This window comes from Molothrus ater, chromosome 6 (assembly GCF_012460135.2).
Source record: "Molothrus ater isolate BHLD 08-10-18 breed brown headed cowbird chromosome 6, BPBGC_Mater_1.1, whole genome shotgun sequence".
In the NCBI taxonomy this organism is placed as follows: Eukaryota; Metazoa; Chordata; class Aves; order Passeriformes; family Icteridae; genus Molothrus; species Molothrus ater.
In genome coordinates, this window is record NC_050483.2 from 40,044,965 (window position 1) to 40,064,580 (window position 19,616).

General features: G+C 40.7%; 1 protein-coding gene across 1 annotated transcript in view; it reads left to right on the top strand.

The window, feature by feature from the left end:
• Positions 1–19,616, top strand: part of TTLL5 (tubulin tyrosine ligase like 5) — a 123,628-nt gene that overhangs the window by 102,765 nt on the left and 1,247 nt on the right. The window contains 2 exon segments of the mRNA XM_036384352.2: positions 3,191–3,411; positions 10,423–10,508. Of these exon segments, the coding sequence (XP_036240245.1) occupies positions 3,191–3,411; positions 10,423–10,508 (307 nt within the window).

Consider the following 19,616-nt stretch of genomic DNA (forward strand, 5'->3'; position numbering starts at 1 on the left):
TTCTCTATTTTTGCGATGTTATCTGAAACGCAACTGCTTTTCTAAAAGTGGTTGCTTGTGTTTTGTTGGGGTTGCTTTTTCTTTTTTTAACTTAGAACCTCTTTATTGTTTATTGCTTGTAAACATCTCAGTTTGCAGTGTCAGGGATTTGGACTAGCTGCACAGATCTTTATGCAATACATGTGTGCGTGCATCTGTCTGTCAGTTCTCATACACTGCTGAGTCTCTCATCTTTTTCAGATTTGCTGATCCAATTGAATGTGAATGACTGTGGGATAGAAATCTCACAGCAATGTTTCGTACAAATTACATTAAAATCCAGAGCCATATATCTGGGAAGGGGGTTTGACTACTATTAAGGCAATGGCTTCAGTATGAGACCACTCCTAATTAGACAGCACAAAATCCAATGCAAGAATGCCCAGACCCATGAAGGGAGGCATAATTTGGGGTATGCTTTATATTAGATACTGTAAGACAGATTTGCAGGAAATGAGCTTCATTACCTCCTCTGGTCACACAGCGAACGTGTTTTTGCTTGCAACATTTGTTCCATTACTGTGCTAGGGATGGGTGTTAGATACAGGGATGGTAAGTGCCAGGAACATTCTTTCTGTTTTTGAAGAGCATTAATATATCTGCTTTTCTTCAAAGTACTACACTACCTCTGCTTTTAATCACTAACAGCCCCAACTTAGCTACTACTAATACTCTTAGATGTTCATTGTCCTTACTGACAAGGTGTACACATTGAGATTTTCTAATTAAAAAATTCTTTTTTTTTTTTTGTACAAGGAATACTTTGTGTATTTAGATGTTGTAGATGTTGAAACAAGGAAATATTGCTTCAGTCTGTGATGTAGGGAAAAATACTTTCTGTCAGTTCTTTCTTCATGGGCAAGACAGGGTTAATGCTGTTCCTCCTCCCCAGAAAATTATGCACCAGAATTAACTCACTAATAATTTACAGAAATTTTAGCTAAAATGTCTTACAGCTTTTTTTGTGTTTTTCAGATTTGTAGCTCTAGAGACTTCTTAGGGTAGCAAATATCTCCTCAACATCAAGTTAAATCTGCCAGCTTGGGAACTGTAATTGAAAGTTTTTCTCTTGAAGCAGCAATAGTTGTAGAGTGCTACATGATTCAGGACTGCATCTGTCAGGGTTTGTCTAGGCTTCTGCTTTCCCTAGACCCTTAGTCTTCAGAATCATGAGTGATAAGGTCTGTCTCCTATGTTTTGGATGTGCTGAAAGCTTCCCAACCCTTCCTTTGTGTGGTCAGGCTCTGTTCTCCCCAGCTGTCCTCTTTATTTGCACAGAAGCTTCTCCTGGTTTCCTGTCCTGTCCCCATGGAGTTCACAGCAGGGCAGTATACTTTGTAGCTCAATCCAGAAGCCGTGGTCCTTGTCAGCTTCCAGTCTCCCCATCCTTGCTTGGAAGACAGCCAGAATCTCAGCACAGAATCTCAGTGTGGAGACAAAGGCATTTTCAGAAGTCTGTAACCCCCAAGAAAACCTTTCTTTAGGCAGGTTTCAACACAGTTTTTGCTGATCAGGCTTCATTAGAGCATCCATGCTTGCTGTTTCTTCAGAGTCATGGATCTCCTTGCCAGTGTATATTAACTCAGGCAAAGGGTTATGACAATATGTGTTGTGAACTCCAGGATCTTAGTGATTTTGGCAACAAGAAAAAGAACTCCCAGGAAAAATGCATAATATCAAAATAACTTAAAGGAAAGATGGATAATATCATTTCACAGTGAAATGTCACTGCTGAATAAGAAGTGGGTGCAGTGACTTGAGGGTCTCCATCCCAACCCTACGACATGTCAGGCTCTGAGATGCAAGAGTCTGAGTTCCAAGTTCCATTGTAGTTTGTTTTTCTGGGGAGAGGTGGGGTGTGACTGCTATTTTCCAGACTACTGCACTTGTACTAGCTTCCTTATTGAGAATCTGGAAGCTGCAATCAAGGTAGGGCTTCAGGGAAGGGAGAGGTTAAGAAGGATTGGGAGCCCAAGGGCATCTTGTCAGTGAGCTCTAGTTAGGAAACAGGCCTGTTTTGGCTCCTGCACTTCCTTCTCTCCCTAGAGCTCTGCCTGTCAGCAACGCCTTCCCACACAGCACTGCTCTGCCATTTGCCAGAGAATTGCGGGGGAGAGGGGCTTTTCCTGTCTGTGTGCTGAGACTCAGCCAGCTCTCAGACTGTGGTTTGCTCTGGAGCCTGGAGCCCATTTGCTGTGGCTTTGTGTATTTTCCACCCGAGGAGAAACTGAGGACAAACTCAGTGAAGGGCACTGCTCCCAGGGTCACATAGAGGGCTCAGCTCTTCCACTTATCTCCTATCACTGACCTCTAGATGCCAAATTACAAGGTTATGGTATTGCCTCTGTTCTGGGAATCTGACTGACTTCGAGGAAGGACAAAGCAGAACTCCCAGCAGGTTGCTTCTTTCTGAAGAAAATTTAGCAGTCTGCAGAGCTCCCATAGTGGAAATATTGTCCACTCCCTGCTTTGCCCGGCCATTGCTCTGTTCTCCAGTGTCTCATAACATGCAGATCCTTTTGTTCCCAGTGTCACATCTCCAACAAGCTTACCCTCCCACATGCTATAGAAATAGAAATATTTTCTGTTCCCTAATATCACTGGGGTTTTCCTTTTTGTCAGTGGTGGAGTTAAAGTTCCCTTTTCAGAATAAGGTACCCTAGAGCTTTTCTATTACTCCAAGCACCTACACAGTTAGACCAAATAAGTAGCATTGTATCATCTTCCCCATAACCTTTCTCTTTCCTAGAACTGTGTCTCAATCCTACCTCCCACATAAAGAATAATTTAGCAAGATAACACAGAAAGTCAATGTACTGAAATATTTACTTCTTTGTGGATGGAAGCCCACTGCAAGATTAGATGGAGTATTGGGCCTCTTTTTTTTTTAATCTGGAATAGTAGAATTCTGTGGCAGTAGTGAAGTTGTCTGTCTTCCTAGAAGCTACTCCTGGTTTCCAAGGGCATAAAATTCACTGACTTAACAACTTAACTCTTTATGTGTGGGACTTTCCCTGGAGCCCTGGGATTGCCTTCACCAGGCAGATATTATCCCTCACAAAAATGTCACCCACCTCCATCAGCATTCTCAGCGATGTTCACAGAGGTAATCACCAATTACTATGGGATTTTTTTCTTTTTTTTTACCCAGGCTGTTTTTGCCAACTACTCACAATCCAGCACCAGTCATATATCTATGCCAGCTGGCTCTGATGCCCGCAAGACATCAAATGCCACTTCTAGTATCCAGAAGGCAGCCAGTTTGCACAAAGTGATGCCATCCCAGAGTGCAGCTCCTCAGCTGGTTCCAAAGCCTCCAACAAACCACAGACAGGCAGTGATCAGAAAGGCTGCAGCCCAGAGGATATCCAAGTAAGTTTTGTCTCTTCCATCCACAATAGGGAGTTGGCACTGGTTCCCCTGAAAATGAATATTGGAGAAGAAACTGTCTGCATCTGACTCTGACAGATCTTTTTGGCTGTGCTATCCAGGATAAATCTCAGAATAATCTGAGGTGTACATACTGAAATAAGCATTGCACTGTGCTGCAGTTGTGTGTTTCAAAGGGGTATGGAAGGTAGCTGTAACAGCGTACAAAGGTAAGGACATAGAAGCTGTCATTCAGTAATGTAAATACAGGCTGCTAGTGGCAATTTGGATGTCCAGGGCTATTCCACCTGACTTTCAGCTGCTCTTCCAGATGAGTACAGGTCTTCTGAAGTTCTTGTGTTGTATCTGTCAGTCCCATGCAGATGTCTCAAATAACTTGAGAGCACCAATTAAGGTACATCTATGTTTAGCCACTTAAGTCGCTCCCTCTGTCTAATCTTTGATGGGGGCTAGAATCTAGAAGAGGGTGCTAAAAAAACCCCAAAACTCAAAAAAAACCAAAACAAAGCAACAAAGCAGTTCAATACCTATAACAAGATAATCTGCCCTTGAGCCAAGTTTTCACATAAATTTAACGCACCGTGTTGGATTTAGGCCGTCAAGCATAAGTGTTTATTTCATTTGAAATGCTTATTTTGTGCCTGATGTAATGATAGCTTTTCTCATTAACTATAGAAATCCCTCTCTTTACTTTTAGTAAGCTTTTAGTTAAATAATGCTTGCTCTTCTAAGGTAAGTGGATGGATTTGACAGTTATCTTTAAAAACAAATGCTGTCTTTAGAAACAAACAAAAATATTCACCGTGAAATTTTGCTTACTGATTATAAGTTTCCTTCCCTTCCATTTCTTGGTTTGTCTTCTCTTTTGTGCATTATGAGAAAATGTGAGCAAGACTTCTGGGTTTTCAGCCTCCTCAACTCTCTGTTTATCTCCTCTTAAATGGCAGAACTGCTTTAGTCTAAATCCTTCATCAGGTTTTTCCTCATATATCCTCAGACTTGTTTCATCCTGAAAAATTGATTTCATAACTTCCTTCCTTGTACTTACTCTACAGCCAGAAGAGTTGTAAAGCTTTCAGAGCAAGCTCCTGTGAGGTTTCCTGATTCTGTTTTCACTTCCTGTTTAAAGAGAGAAGTTTTAGTTTTATGTTGCTGATGAAAGACACCTCATGAAGATGCAGTCACTGTGTGTGAATCAAATCTGGAACCGCAAGGCATATTTAAGGAACTTGGACAGAACTGCTTTGGGAAAGTTTGGGTATTTGCTGCTTGTACTCTTGCTATCTTAAGAGATAGCACACAGAGTTAATCCCCCGAAACTATTTAAAAAGAAAACAAGAGGTTAGTAAATTTTGTCAGCTCAGCAAATGCAGATGTGAGCACCAGGTCTGTAAGGTATGCTCTGGTGGCTTTGCTATCTGATTTCTTTCATGTTGGGTGGCTCTTATTAGTACAGGTGACAGGCTGTCAGTGGGTTTCTCTGCTGGGCAGCAGGGATGTGTATTTGAAGATGCCGGTGTGCTGTGCTCACTTCTTGGCAGAGGAAATGTTTATCCTTGTGAGATGGAATTGCAGCTCCTTGGACAGACTTTACTTTGCTGCATTTTTGTGGTTTCTGCTCTGTGACAGGCAGGAGTGTGGGAAAACCGGAAAAAGTTCAGCACCAAAAATGCACAGAAGGGGGGAAAAGAGCAAAAGATTCCTTCAGAATTTCAGAAAACTAATCCAAGTATTGAAGGCTGCAAGGAGCCGCTCCGGAAATATTTTCCAAGTTGCCTTTCAGTCTCCAGCACAAGGCTCCAAATCCATTCTTGCCATTCATGGGATCTTGCAGTAACATTTTTTCACTTACATGGACAACAACAGTGCCTAGCTGTAGTTCCAGCGCACTGAGAGCTGATCCTTTGAAAACTGCTGTGTCTCAGACTAATTTAATCCATTCATTGTTGTCAGGATAAGACCAGATACACATCTACAGAGGAGAGTGAATGGAGAAAAGCCTCTGTTTCAAAGGAACATGGACTAGAGGAAAAAAAGATGTCTTGCATGCTTCAGCCTGTTTTCTGCAATCCCTGATAATTTGTACAGAGTATTTTCAGACACAGTGTAGTCTGCTTTCACAAAAGTCTAGTGGTAGAAACTCTACTGCATGCTATAAAAATCTAGTTAGGAATCTAGACAACCTTTTAATCACCTAGTTTCTCCTGATGTGCTGAATTTTTCTTTTGAGTTCTTTTCTGAATTTTTCCTTTGTTTCATCCTGTTGTACCTTGTTCCTCCTTCCTGAACCTGAAACATTTTCTCATGTAAATACTTTCCATCTTTTGAATATTCTTTTACTTCTTGGAGTAACCTAATTTTGCTTAGACTTGTTGAGGTATGTTAACCTCAGATAGTAGTTCTACTTGCCAAGTCCTTAATTGTCTTGAATTTACTTAGTTTGTCAGAGTGCTTTGGCTGTGGCACCCAAAATTGTACTTTTCCGGTGAGATTACCATGTCCTTAGGTTATGACATGGCAAATATCCCTCTCCATAACATCTTTTTGGCTGCTTCATTTGTCTGTCAGGTCACTTTTGATTTGCTGCCTTCTCTCACTCCCTAATACTTCTTGGATGTTTTTCTGATAGCTTTCCTCAAAGAGGATCTCAGGGCTATGTATTATTTACATGAGACTTCCCTGAAACTAATCCCATTCTGTTGTTAAAGCTCTCATGTCTCTTTCTCCCCCCATATATTTCAGTAAGCCAGACTTTATTTCTGTGTGCTCTTGCACTGCCTGGCTTTTGTTTCACATCTTAATAAAGATCATCTTTTTGAAGTTGTTTCTAGAATTTCTCCAGAGACAGGACTGTGATGACGAAACTAAAATCAACTTTGTCTCTTTGCTCTATCTCCTCCTTGCATGCATTATCAATTCTCTCCCAGCCAGCACACGTGGCTTCCAGAAAAGGAAGAAACAAGTAGAAAACTCACCTACAAACAGAAAGAGATGCTAAAGATGAACATTACTGACTAATTCAAAAACTGTCTAGTAACTTGGACGCTTTCCTGGTTGAAACATAAAGGAAAAAAGTAATGGAGCAGGCAGACAATTCAGTTTTGGCTTTTCAGTTCCTGGCTTCTCTTGTTTTTGTAGAAGGTGGTAGGTTGACTTTATAATGGACTGTGTCCAAAGCAGACTCCTTGCTTCAACTAACAGAGTGGAAAACTGGGGCCCATATTAAGGTGTGGAAAAAGACTAACTGGGAGAGATGATTTAGTATGCAGCTCTATGCTGAAATACAGTGCCATAAAATGGTCTCACAGGGCTCCATAGTTTTGATCAAATGTGCTTGTATCACTAATAGATAGTTTTTGAACAGCTGATACAAGAAACTCTTTTTCTTTCCCAGAGTCAGACTGGGTCTTTCCCACCACTCATGTTGCCACTACTTTTGACAGGAGGTGGTTCTGTGAGCCATGAAGAGACCTTTTGAGATAGAGATCACAGATACAGTATTTATAAGCAATGGAATGAAGCAGATGTTCCCTGGAAGCGGTATTTGGTATTATAGAGTCTTCACGTTACAGATGACAGCATGCAAAGTAGAAAAATACATTAGCTCAACTGTTCACAAGAGTGGACTGGTGATAGATGAAAAATCTTTCTGCTTTTAGGAATGGCTAAGTTGTAATAAATACACATTTCTGTGCTATCATTCACATAGTAACTTCTCAGAAACTTTCTCTCTGTGACAGTGTCAAGAAGAGTAAGGTTTGAACAACCTGTGAACAGAACCATCAGTCAAAGAAAACATCTCAGAAAAATTGATCTGTCAATATTAGACCACTGTATATTAGGAGAGGAAATGCTAGGTAGGGAAAAGGAGCGTATTGTTCAAGGTGGTGTCAGAGAGACCAAGATCACCAAGTTTGCCAGTAGTAGACTGGAACATTACAAACTGTTGGGGATATTGATCAGCATGGCATAATTTCTTGTACTGAACATCTCTGTAAATGTCATAAAAACTCTATTCAGGAAGCCTTTCAAAATAAATATTCCTTTCAAGTCCCACCACCACAGAACAAAAATCTTTGTGTGTTCTCTTTTGTTTTACATGGTGCCAGCAGTAGAAGAGCCAAAGTTCTTCTCTATTGCAACTAGTACAGAAATAGGGTAGAGGGGGATCCATTTCTCTAGGGTTCAGGAAATCCATCCCAGAGTGGGGAGGAGTTCTGATTGCAGTTGTACACAGAAGTAGCCAGCTTTTCTAGGATCCACTGGCCAAGCCTAGCAAATGTGCCAAAAGCAGATGATGATCACAGAGCGAGTGAGGCCCTGTAAAACACTATGGCTCTGTTTTGTATCCTGTCTTGCCCATGTGTGAAGTGTCTTTAATGAGCCAGGTACATCACACACTGAGACTGAGTGCCCACTGATAAGAGGACAGGCAGCAGAATACCCATCTGACAGTTACTGGAACCCCTTTGACTGTTTTGCTGCTGCTGTACTGCAGCACACTTGTTTTTTCAGCTCCCGAATATCTGGGTTAATCAGGCTGCCTGACCCTTAGACATTTTTGGCAGTAAAAGCAGTGCATTTGAGAGACATGCCTTGATTTAACACCCTGACACAGCTGGGCTCACTAGACCTGTAGCTCGTAGCCCTTGGCTAGCCTCAGATCATACACACAGATACACATGCAGGGTACCCCATCCAAGAACAACAAAGAGGAACAAGCTTCCCTGGCTCTGGGTCTTTACATCTGCTGCTGTCCTCTTGTCAAATCGGGACTTTTTGTGATGTGAATGTTAAGTGTCAGATCTGTCTGGTTCCAGTGGACCTTTAGATGAATCTGTAGCATCCCAGAAATAAGTTGTTAAAACAAAGGTGTTCAAAATTCAGTCAAATATCTTTCACCTGTGGAACAGAATTTGCAGTCCAAGGCTGGGCAGCTGAATGCTAGTCTAGTACCTAAATTAAGGAAGCCGGTATCAGTTTTGAGGAGGAGTTAGCCGTATAGGAGATAGAAAAGAGCAATGACAGATATTTAAATGGAGGGGACAGTTGGGACTGTTTTTGTTAATATTGAATAAGAAATGGAGAACATAACAATGGATTGCACTGGAGAAAGGGAAGCAAAAACAACAGAGACATTGACATTAGGAAACTGAGACAAAGCAGTAGGATTTCAGCCAACCCGAGGAAAAAGAAAGTGGAAAGGGATTACCTCAGTTTAAACAGTGAATATGTTCTGGCACTGAAGCTTTCATCAGGACAGCACAGAGAGTATGAGGGAGTGATCTTAGCCTGGTGGGAGATCCCAGGAGCAGAGCTGAGAATGAGCTCTCAGAATGAGGTGACTGTTGAAAGTGCAAGAGTCAAGGTACCCAGTGTTTTGGGTAGGCAGAGAAGAAGGGTGAGTCTGTAGAGATAAAGAAGTTCTCTGAACAGTAAGGTAGAAGAGTGACTGTTTCCTGTTTTGCTTTTATATTGTTGTAGTACTTGCTGGCATTCTTGATTACTTTTTCAACTGCTAGTTTTGCATTCGAGGTACAGAAAGGTGAGCTGAATTTGGCTGTCAGTTGTGCTGTGTTAACAAAGTGGGCATGCTAATTATGAACATGGAACCTCAATGTAAGAAGCATAAAGATCCATTTAGATTCTCAGCTTCCAGAAGAAGCATGCAATATCAGCAAAAAACCCCCATAAATACAGATCCAAAATTCTCTCCAAGAGACAATAAACACAGAAACAGGCACCTCATTTGACAATAGCATTTCCAGTTAAGACTGACTGAATTAAGGGGTTGTGGTATGCAAATGTATCTGCATCTCTCTCCCTTCATGTGTATACTCCATTTCACTGAAATCCAGCTGAAATAAAATGCAGGAGTCCCTCACAGACCTCTTAGCTGTCAGAAACACCTGGTTTCTGGCAACTTGCTGACCTTGAAATCTGGAAGCAAAAGGTTTCAGATAAAACCATAGAAACTGCACGTGTTTGAACAGTGAATTACAATTTAAACAGTGAGTTACAGTCAGTTAGTTGTCAGGGCATCCCATGGGTATGGAGATCATGATGCTCTTCAGGGGAAGAGCTGACAGTAACGCTAACGCTGCAGAGCTGAAAGAGTGAAGAAGGACTCTGGCAGAGATGAGTGTACTCACAGAAAAGTCTGTAGTGATTGGAAATGAGTTGGGCCAGAAAGAAGACCAGCAAGGAAGAATAAGGGAGGAGAAGACAAATCAGGAATAAATTGTATAGGTTTTTAAGGACAGAATAGGTGCTTGCAGCTGTATAGCTTGCCCTTCTCTTGTGAGTAGACCCACTTTTTCTGTAGTACATGGTCTCAGTTTGGTAATTAATATTTTTGAGTCAAAATACAATTGTAGTCTACAGAGTATAGTTTTGCTGTAACTCAGGTGCTGAGATCAATGCAGAAGGATTTGCATAAGGTATCTGCTTGAGGAATGGCACTGGATTTACTGAAAATTAGATGCATCCCATGTGTCTCAGTTTGCAAGATAAGTGAGAAATCTTGGCTAAATGAGCTCTCTCTGCTGAGGCAAGATGCAAAGACTTAACTCTTGAATCTAGTATGTTTTGACAGTGTGTGCATTTCTGTGCAACAGTTGCTTAATCACTTTAATTCAAATCATTGGACTAAGATGACCACAGCATACACTAGTTGCAGTGTATGTTGGTGGCCCAATACCATTTACTATCTTCTTTATACTCCAGAATCAGCTTCCAGGGCATATGAGACAATTAAGTGTTTTAGCCACATCAAAGTTTCCCTGGTGGCTTGACTGTTCATTTGTCTTGCTTTGCTATTTGGAGTCAGTTGCTGTCACTGCCTTTTTTGTACCACGTTCAGGCACAGCTTCATAGTTACAGTCCCAGTGAGATTATGTAAACTAGGGGAATTCTCATTTTTTTTGTTTGAGACTTTCATTCTTCCTTGCTATATCACTTACCTCTGTCTAATTTTATGGTTTTACCTCTTAGGTTGACCTCCACTGAAAAGCAACTGAATGGATTCCAGAACAGCCTTCACAGTGCTACACCCTGTGAGCCAGGGACATGTTCCACAGGTGAGTGACAGTGCCAAAGACCATGAAAGTGGGGGTGGGTATGCTGGGATGCTTTAATCTTTTTCAAGAACTGGCAGGGAAAAAGCTTATCAGCAAGAAGAAACACAGCTGCCTCCTCTACGTGTAGCGGTTCCTAGGTAACAGTCTGGGTTCAGCTGTGCAGGGAATTTATACCCCCTGGGATTAAAAAAGACTAAACAGAAGGGAGCATAGGCTGAGTTTCATAGAATTGGAAGACCCCCTTAAAATATGGCTGGGGAGGGAAAAAAAACCACCTTGGCTCCAGTGGTTCCTTTTTGCTTTAGACTTTGGCTCAAGATGCTCTCTTGTTTAAGCTTGGCCTGTAATAAAAGGCCAGGACATACTTTACATTTTTCTTTGGTCTTGCAGAAAAGGTCTTAGTGCAGAAAGACATAGCTGAGACTTGTGAATCAGCTGCATAATGAAGTCAAGTAGTAGACGTGAAAGTATCTGATAGAAAATCACTGAGGGTTACAGAATCAAATCTTTGTCCTTCCCTAGTGGCTAATTAATTCAAACAGGTTTATCTGCTGATAAGTTCTCAGCAAATGAAGACCCAGTCATTTTTGCAGACCTATTGGCAGGTAGAGCATAGTCTTGCAAACCCATACTACCTGTGGCTCACAGTAATTTGTGATAGTGTTATGGAATATGTGGATAGATTATGTTCCAGAATGCTTTGAAAAATTATGTTTCTGATCTTCTGTTTTGAAGTAGAACTGTGAATGACTTAAGTGTCACTAATGCAGTGATCTCTGTGTTTTCAGAGGCTGAAAGAAAAGTTTATGGAGGGGTTCATCTCTTGGATATTTATCTCTGAAATTAAAATATGACATTTCCTTTATTTATGTCAGTGATTTTTTGCTGATCCTCTAGCACAAATATTCAGCCAATGCACTTAACATACAGTTCCAAACTGCTTCCCACACTTTACCACCTGCCAAAAACTCCAGTTATCCTATCAGAAATTTTATAGAGTGAATGGCCACAGTCAATATTAAACACCCTATGGTACATTGTAACATGACAGTGTACTCTAGCATATAATGGCATTATCCAAACAAATAGAATTATGTCAGCTCTGTATTATGGGTATAGCTAAATGAAAAGTTTTGGTCTACTGTATAGTGCAATTTAATTTTTTAGTACAGTATATAAAGCAATGTTACAGATAAATTTAAAAGTAAATGTAAAAATGAAGTTCTCAATATATTGGCAAAATTGGTTTGTTGAGTGGACTAACATGAAGGTGTTTTGTGTGCTGGATTCTGCCTTCTTTTTCACATTTTAAAGAGTACTGTTACAGTTGCCACTCTGTAACCTTTCCAAGAGAATCCATCTCCTCTGGATACTGTTGTTATGTGTGTCCATGATAACTGTAGGTAGCATTTTGCTATCCTTCCCCATTTCTGTGAATACCTACACAATGCATGCATGAAGATGGATGATAGTATTAATGATGTATGCAACAGCCAGAGTTGGAGGAATAATAGAGGCTAGATAACAACAGTGAATAGTCACTCCTCTGTGAATACTTGTAATCCTGTGAGAATTGAGAACTTCAGCTCATGTTTCCTTCTGTAGAACTGGACTAGCTGCATTGTGCTAAACTACCCTTTCTGAAGCTGAAACAAAGGGTTAGCCTGCTATTTAACTGAGAGTATCAGGGCCTAGGTGTAAAGCCCAGGTTTGGCTAGGGGTAGGTTAGTAGAACCATGGTGGGTGGGTCACTCAAAGCTTCCTGCTGCTAAAAGAGGTCCATAGCTCCAAGAACAGTGCTAAATGCTGCCGTGATTAAACTAACTCGAGCAAAACGTTTGTTCTTTGAAACTGGGCGATGATATTTTCTTCAGCTTTGCACCAAGTTACTGGTATATGTCAGAGACTGTTGTGCCCAGTTTGTGTCTCAGAAACTACTCTGCAGCAGTAGTCCTTGCTGCGGGAACAGCTGTTTTTCTTCTTCACTCTCTCCATTGATTGCTTACACTAGGGCCCCAATTTCCCCTCAGCAGCAGTTTACTTGGGGTTACTGTTTCACATGTATTTAGTATCTTAGATACCAACTGGAGAGGTTGGACACACAAGTCATAAAGCAAATCACAGAATAAACTGCAAGCATTTAAAGATGGAAGGCTGTGAAAAGCTGCAGATATAAAAGAGGAACCAGGCAGAACCTGTGTATAAACCCATACACACAGATGATCAGAAATGTCTGAGAAGCTTGAACAGGCCTTCTCCTCTAACAGCTCATCTGAGAATAGTTATGGGGCTCTGTGAAGAAGCATAAAGGTGTCATGAGTGATCTTACCTCAAGCCAGGATGTTGCTCAATGGAAGAGAGAATCAGGCAGTATGGAAACTTTTAACTAGACTGTCCAGAAGACAGTTCATTAGTGGTTAGTGCTGCAACTGTAAAATAGCAGCTGTAGACACTGTTGTGCAGTGGGCTCAGGCTCCTGCGAACAGATCCTTTGAAATAAAAGGGAAAATGAAAGTCAGCATTTCTGCAAGGTAGCTCAGGATCCTGAAACAAACCACCACTACAATGAAAGTAGCCTCATCCTCATTTCACAGAGGCAGAAGTTGTGGGAGCTGTCTGTCACTGGTGTAATGAGAGAGAAGGCAGAGAGCCTCATGACTCTATACAGACAGGAATCTAAATTTAAAAGATAGCAAATGGGGGTTATTTGTAGTGTCTGAAGAGACAGGTTCTTAGGAAAATTTGTGGAAGTTTAGCAGGATTTATTCTAATAAAGAAATACTAAGAATTACTACTTCTAGGGAACACTTAAATTGCTGTGACCTGAGTTTTCACTGAACACCCAGCCGCTAGTGGGTTTCTGAAAATACGGCCATTATCACATCGCTTTTTTTATTCTGTGTTACTTTGAGCATCCCTCAGCATGACATTGATTGTTTCCTGTTTTGTGGAATTCAGCAATTCATTTAGTATTATTGAAAAAGGGTGATTTTGAATTAAGGAACCAGTTCTCTTTTCAAAGTCTTCTTCAGAGTATAGCTTGCTGAGTAACAGCTAAGATAAGTACTGTAGCTGGTTGTTCAGGTCCAGGTTGTCTTTAGGAGCCTGTGCTTGGTATATGGAGGCTGTGCTTGAGTTCAGATGATGATCAGGCTGGTCATTTTTGTTTTACTATATATTTTAAGAATATAAGGTATATGGAGACATTTTGCTATGTTTTGCTGGTTTGTTTTCCTTTCCTCTCTAGTGGCATTAAATAAATAGTGTGGGAATTTGTTTTCTCCAGAAAGTGAAGGTCTAGTAAAAAAAAGTCATTTTTCCACCAGAATTTAGCTTTTGAACAAGCTGGCAAGAAATATCAAGGAATTTTTGTAGTTATGTGTTGATCTCAAAATTCGAAATTGTTTCTATTGATTATTTTTATTTTTGAATATACTAACACAGAGGAGGTTTTGGGGGGACCAGAGGATGAAGAGCACTTTATGAAAATATAGCAGCATAGTCCCAAGCAGCTTCTCTGTTCCTGAATTGGATTCTTGTCTGCAAGAAGGAGATAGGAACAGTCTGAAAGTATAGTTGACCCCTCAGTACAGCTGTAGAGTAGATGCTCAAGTTGATTTTATTTGGTTTGGTTTGATATGCAAAGGTTAACAGCAACTGTTGAAGTGCTGTATGAATGACACCTGTGTTCTTTAGGCTTTTATCCTTCATTTGCTGCCAGCTTCTTTAGAGTTTGTGACATTTTTATTTTAAAAGCTTCAGAAGACAGAACACCTCTGGGGTTCTGTTTTGCTATGACAAAAACATAAGGTACTAATAAACTATATAATTACAAACATGAATCATTAAAACTGTGCAAGACTTGATGGCTCCACCAAACTTGACAAGACCTTCATCTTTCCTTTATCAGACTGATTAACAGTAATGCAGTTTTATTGTGCTGATGTTTATATTACTAGTGTCCACATAACTTTTCCACTGTGTCTGCTGGGAGGAGAAAAAAACCATAAGAATTAGAGGTCAAAATTAATAATATGCATTTCAAGTTTGACAGTGAAGACTGCTAATTCATGCAAAGTCTTGGATCTCTACCTAGTCTGGTTGAAAACATGAGCCCAAAACTAATTTATTTGTATTTTAGTTCTCTGGAGAATACTTGAGGCAGAAAGTGAGTGTCAAAACTCAGTCTGAAACTAGGATGAAACTTCTTGAGCTAGTTGGTATAGACTGGATTATATTTCCCATGGTTCTCAGTTCTGTAGCTGTGCTTAGTTACAGGGTGATGAACAGTTGTCTGTTTATTTTAGACATTCACCTGCCCCTGTATCTGCATGAATGCCAAGTCCACAAAGTATGCAACTCTTTGAAATAAAGTGTGTTATCATCTGTAAGGGCTTAAAACTGCATCCCGAACTGCAAAGAGACTAGAAGAATATGGGGATTAATAAAATGGTTTGGATCTAATCCATGTAGAAGATAGGCTGCTATTCTTAATTTTCTAGTGATACCCTTCTTTAGGCTTAGGAGAGCAGTGTCTGAATGCCATCCAAATATGATGGGTGTGTAAGCAGTGTGGAGCAGTGAATGGAGCCTGCTTGTAAACCAGTGACAGTAACAAGCACTTTTGTACTCACTCACCATCTAGCATGCTCTAGATTTTTTTCATTTTACAGAAAATCTACAAGTAGACTGTCTATTTCTGAAGGTTTTTTTTATCCAAGATTATTGTATGGACCTTCAAAACAAGGTCATATTGTTATATGTCGTTATTGGAGACCTGAAATTAGAGTTAGCATTGGAGGTGCTAAGTCTTGACTGACTGTTGCCTACCCACAGCTTGAGCATTATTCTTGAAATGCAGCCTCTTTAGATTCATTTAACAGGTGTGCAAATGTACAAGCTTCTAAATTGTCCTGGTCCAGGAAAAAAAAGGGCAAGTATACACAGCAGGCATATAAACAAGACACATACAATTACTTTATATTTTTTGCTAGATCTAAACAAACAAACAAAAAAACCACGTGGAATTTGGAGATTCTTTTATCAATGAGAATGTCTCAACTCTCTTGGAGCATAAAGGGTGGGGATGAGATGTAATGTGCACTGTTACCACTGTGCATGGCCTGTGTCAGTCTTCCAGCCATTTGTTACAGTGGGGTGGAATTCCCAGCTGCCCAGCCTTGTCCAGACTTCCTCAGCTTCTGCCAGGTTCCCTGCAGCCTTGGAAAGCAGCAGATTGTTGAACACCAATGTGTTTATTTTTATGTTGTTACCACATTCCCAGGAGGAACCTTGACTATGATTTCAGCTGGTCTCACCACACTGTCCAAATCCTTCATCAGGAGCAGCTGGGAATAGAAATCACTCAGGTTTCTACACAGCACATTGCTGGTACACTTCCTCCTTCTCAGTAATCCTGTTAATTCCAGTCTTCATTTGCCACCCTCCTGGTTCTCTGTGTTGTTGCTGTGACTGACTGCGCAAATGGTCTTCAGTTCAAAAGATGACCTTCAAATGGGCACCTCAAGTAACCTCCACCTCAGACTGCTTTGAAGACCCAGGCACAAGGTATCTTATGACACAAAAGAGAAACTTGATGTCACTTCATTACTTATCCTAGTCCAGGAATGGAGTCATGATGAGCTCTTCCACATAAATCCTTTCAGAACCACCTGTCTGGCTGAGAAGCTCTGGGTGAATCATTGAAGAGTGAGCTCCTGTGTGATATCCAGCACTTTGCATCAAACTTTTCTGGTGCAGTCTCTTGTCCTGCATATAGTCTTTGCTAACAGCAGCTCTGTCAGTATCTCTCTGTAATGCTGTCTCCATGCAGAGAAATGATCATTGAGAAACAGAATTAGCCCCTTTTATCATACTTTGGAAAGCTGGGCTTGAGTTGAATCCTACTATTGTGCCTCCCTTTTCAGGAGGGCAAAGAATCAGTTACAATGGAGGATATTTAGTTGCACATTTGTTCTTATAGTTATCTTCCTAAAGCCATTGTTTTTTTAATGCATCACAAAAACATCCTGAATAATTTCTCTCCTTACCCTACTGACTTTCACAGTTTTATAGAGACAGCACACAGGAAGGGAGTAAAAATAATTTCACTCCCTTCTTTAATTGATCAGTCAGTCTCAGGTCAGATAGTGACACACAAGCCTCTAGTACCAGATGGGCCTGAAGGGAAAGGAGAATGGTAAAGAGGCTTTCTTATTACACCATTTCTTAGTACTCTTTGGAGGGGCAGGGAACCATTATCTTATGACTAACAATGAGCAAATATTGATGTTTTGAATCAGTACCTTTAAAATAGATACAAGTTATCAGCAGGACATGACTATGCTTGAGTTCTGAGAAAAGTGTATGTAAGTCTCATTAAGCCTCAGCAGAGTGTAAAGTGCTGCCAGAAGCAGCATTCCAGGCCCTTCTCAGATGAGAACATCCAACTCAGCCATCGCCTCTCAGATAGAACTGAGGGTCGGTGTTCACTTCTAATCACCAGAAATGACATTTTTTCTTTAACTTGTGAGAGCAACCTGCCTCTCACATCTTTACTCAACCTTTTGCCTTTCCTTTGTGAAAGGAAGGGTTTTTTTTCCTGTTGCTGCTGATCTCATGCCACTGAAAGGACATTCCACATCTCAGGACTCTTCCTGAGAAAGCAGGAGAAAGTGGAAAGAACAGTCTTCAGCGTCAGCTTCCCTATCTAAGAGCTAGAACTCAGCTTGAATTTTAGAACTTTGCTTCTGACAAACTCAGAAGCAGGATAAGTGATGATTGTAGGCAATTGGGATTTTTGCCTGACGGGAGGCTTGGGCACTGCTTGTTCTCAGTAGTGAGGTGATGGCGAACTGCCTGTGTTTCCTTGCTGTGTTGGAAATGTCCTTCAATATCAGGTGTGCAAAGACACAGGAGAGGTTATATAATATTTTGGCTGCTTCTGTCTCACATCTGGTCCTTTGGCATTAAGCTACCTATAGAGGGAATGACTTTGCCCATCCAAATTGGATTTTGTTTTAATCTGGCATTGTTTTATTGAGGCTAAAAATAGAAGCCAAAATGTATGCGAATAGGCTAAAATGTGTATCTGAAGTTATGAAATGAAATGTGGGGAAGAGCCAAAGAAGAGGGAGCCACAGTGAACCAGGGAGTGGAGAGGTGAAATAAGAGAAATCAAAAAGAAAGCTGTCAAGTACAGAAGGGCATTAGCAGTTGGGATGAGTGTAACATGGGAAGTAGGAAGGCTCATGCTGACTTCCACTGGTCAGTGAGTCTGCTCGCTGCTTTTTTATGCAGGAAGACTTCTCTGGAATACAGTTGTATATACCATTCATGGCATACACATCACATTCCCCACACACACTCAGACATCCACACCTCCCCACCCCCCAAGAAAATTTTCATGACTTGGAGCTGCTGCTTTCCCTTGCCTGCCTGGTCCAACAAGTTAGGTTGAAATTGTGCCCAAAATATGGGGGAGGGAAGGCTAACTTTCTGTTGTCAGCTGTCTTGGCCTGCTAGTGTCAGATACCCATAGATATAAATAAACCCCATTTATTTATTGCCTTTCTTAGTTATCTTATGTATTATCAAGAGAATGCTGGGCATCATTCTAAGATCAGAAATTCACTCTGGGATTAAAAAAAAATCTGAATTTCTAGGATAATCTTAGCTTTTCAGGGAGAAAGAAAGCTCCTGCTTTCAACATTAGATTCAGGAGACTTCAATAAAGGTGCTCAGTTCTCCACAAACTTTCTGTGGGTAAGATGAAACTGTAAAACTAGCTGTAAAAAATATTAGCATGGGCTTCTGACTCAGTACTGTCACCTAGCCTTGTGCTTGTTTCTGCATTATTCCTGCAGCTTGGAAGCAGACTAGATTAGGTGCTGGTTTGTGAGCAAGGCTATGTACATCTGTGCTGGGAAAGTCTATATGGCAATGAATTTCAGTGTGCAGATATCTCTTAAATGACTTCATGCAACTCCTTTGATTTTTTTGTGACTCAGAATCATATCCATAAAAGGGAGGTAATCCTTTTCTTCCCACTGTGACTGTTCTGAGTTTTTGAGGTGCAGTCATGGGTGACATAATAGTGTGTAAACATGTGGACAGACATATGGGCAGATACTTTGACACCTCATGGCAGGCAGAGAATAAAGGAGGTTCATGCTGTTGTATGTGGTGATTCATGGCAATGACTCTTTATCACTGGAGAGAATCAACCTTAATGTTGGCTTCTGTCAGCAATGAGCTCTTTTTCTGTTCCCGCTACTCAACCAGAACCTCCAAATACTCAACTGCAAGGAGGTGGAGTGCTCACCAATAGCTTTGAAAAACTTCAGAGCATTATATACATTCATATTTATGAAATCAATGAATTGGCAATGAGCTCCACTCTTGATAGGAATGTCCATATTTACTTGTAGACATAGGAATGCCCCTCTCTGTGCTGAGTCCTCAAGGTACAAGAATGTCCAAGAACTCAAGGAAAGTGATTTTAACTCAGTTTGTGAGAAAAGACAAACTGTGCAATGCATTTCTCTAGAAATAGGAAGGCTCAAACATCTTCAAAACAGGAAAATGAGGTTGAAGTTGGCTGCCTTCTCTCATGGGCCTTTGTTTCCTTAATTTCAGCATATTGCCAAGGGATATGTTTCTGGACTGGTATCCCGTCTTAATGCACGTGGTTGACAGTTTGGTTCCTACTTCAGTTTTCAAACTTTCTGTGTGGTGACATAGCTGGCAATTCCACTTTCTAAACATCTTTCCAGATCCTCTGTGCTCTGTGATGTTTGGCTGTATGCTGTATGTTTCAAGGAGAGTGACTGTATTTTCTTTAAATATAGCAATATTTTTAATAAACAACTCTCAACAAATGTCACTTATGTTTAGGAGCAAGCTGATGTGCCAAATACCCAGGACACAAGCTTTACCTACTAGATTAGCTGTAAAATGCAAGCTGTCCAAAATAAACTTGGTACATTTCTAAGTGTTTTGGTTTTTTCTTTTTCAAGGGCTGTCTAAGTATGTTTAAGTAAAAGAAGTGAAGATGACATTGACGTTTTCCCATAATATGCCTAAATAGTAAAATGCTGCAGTATGTAG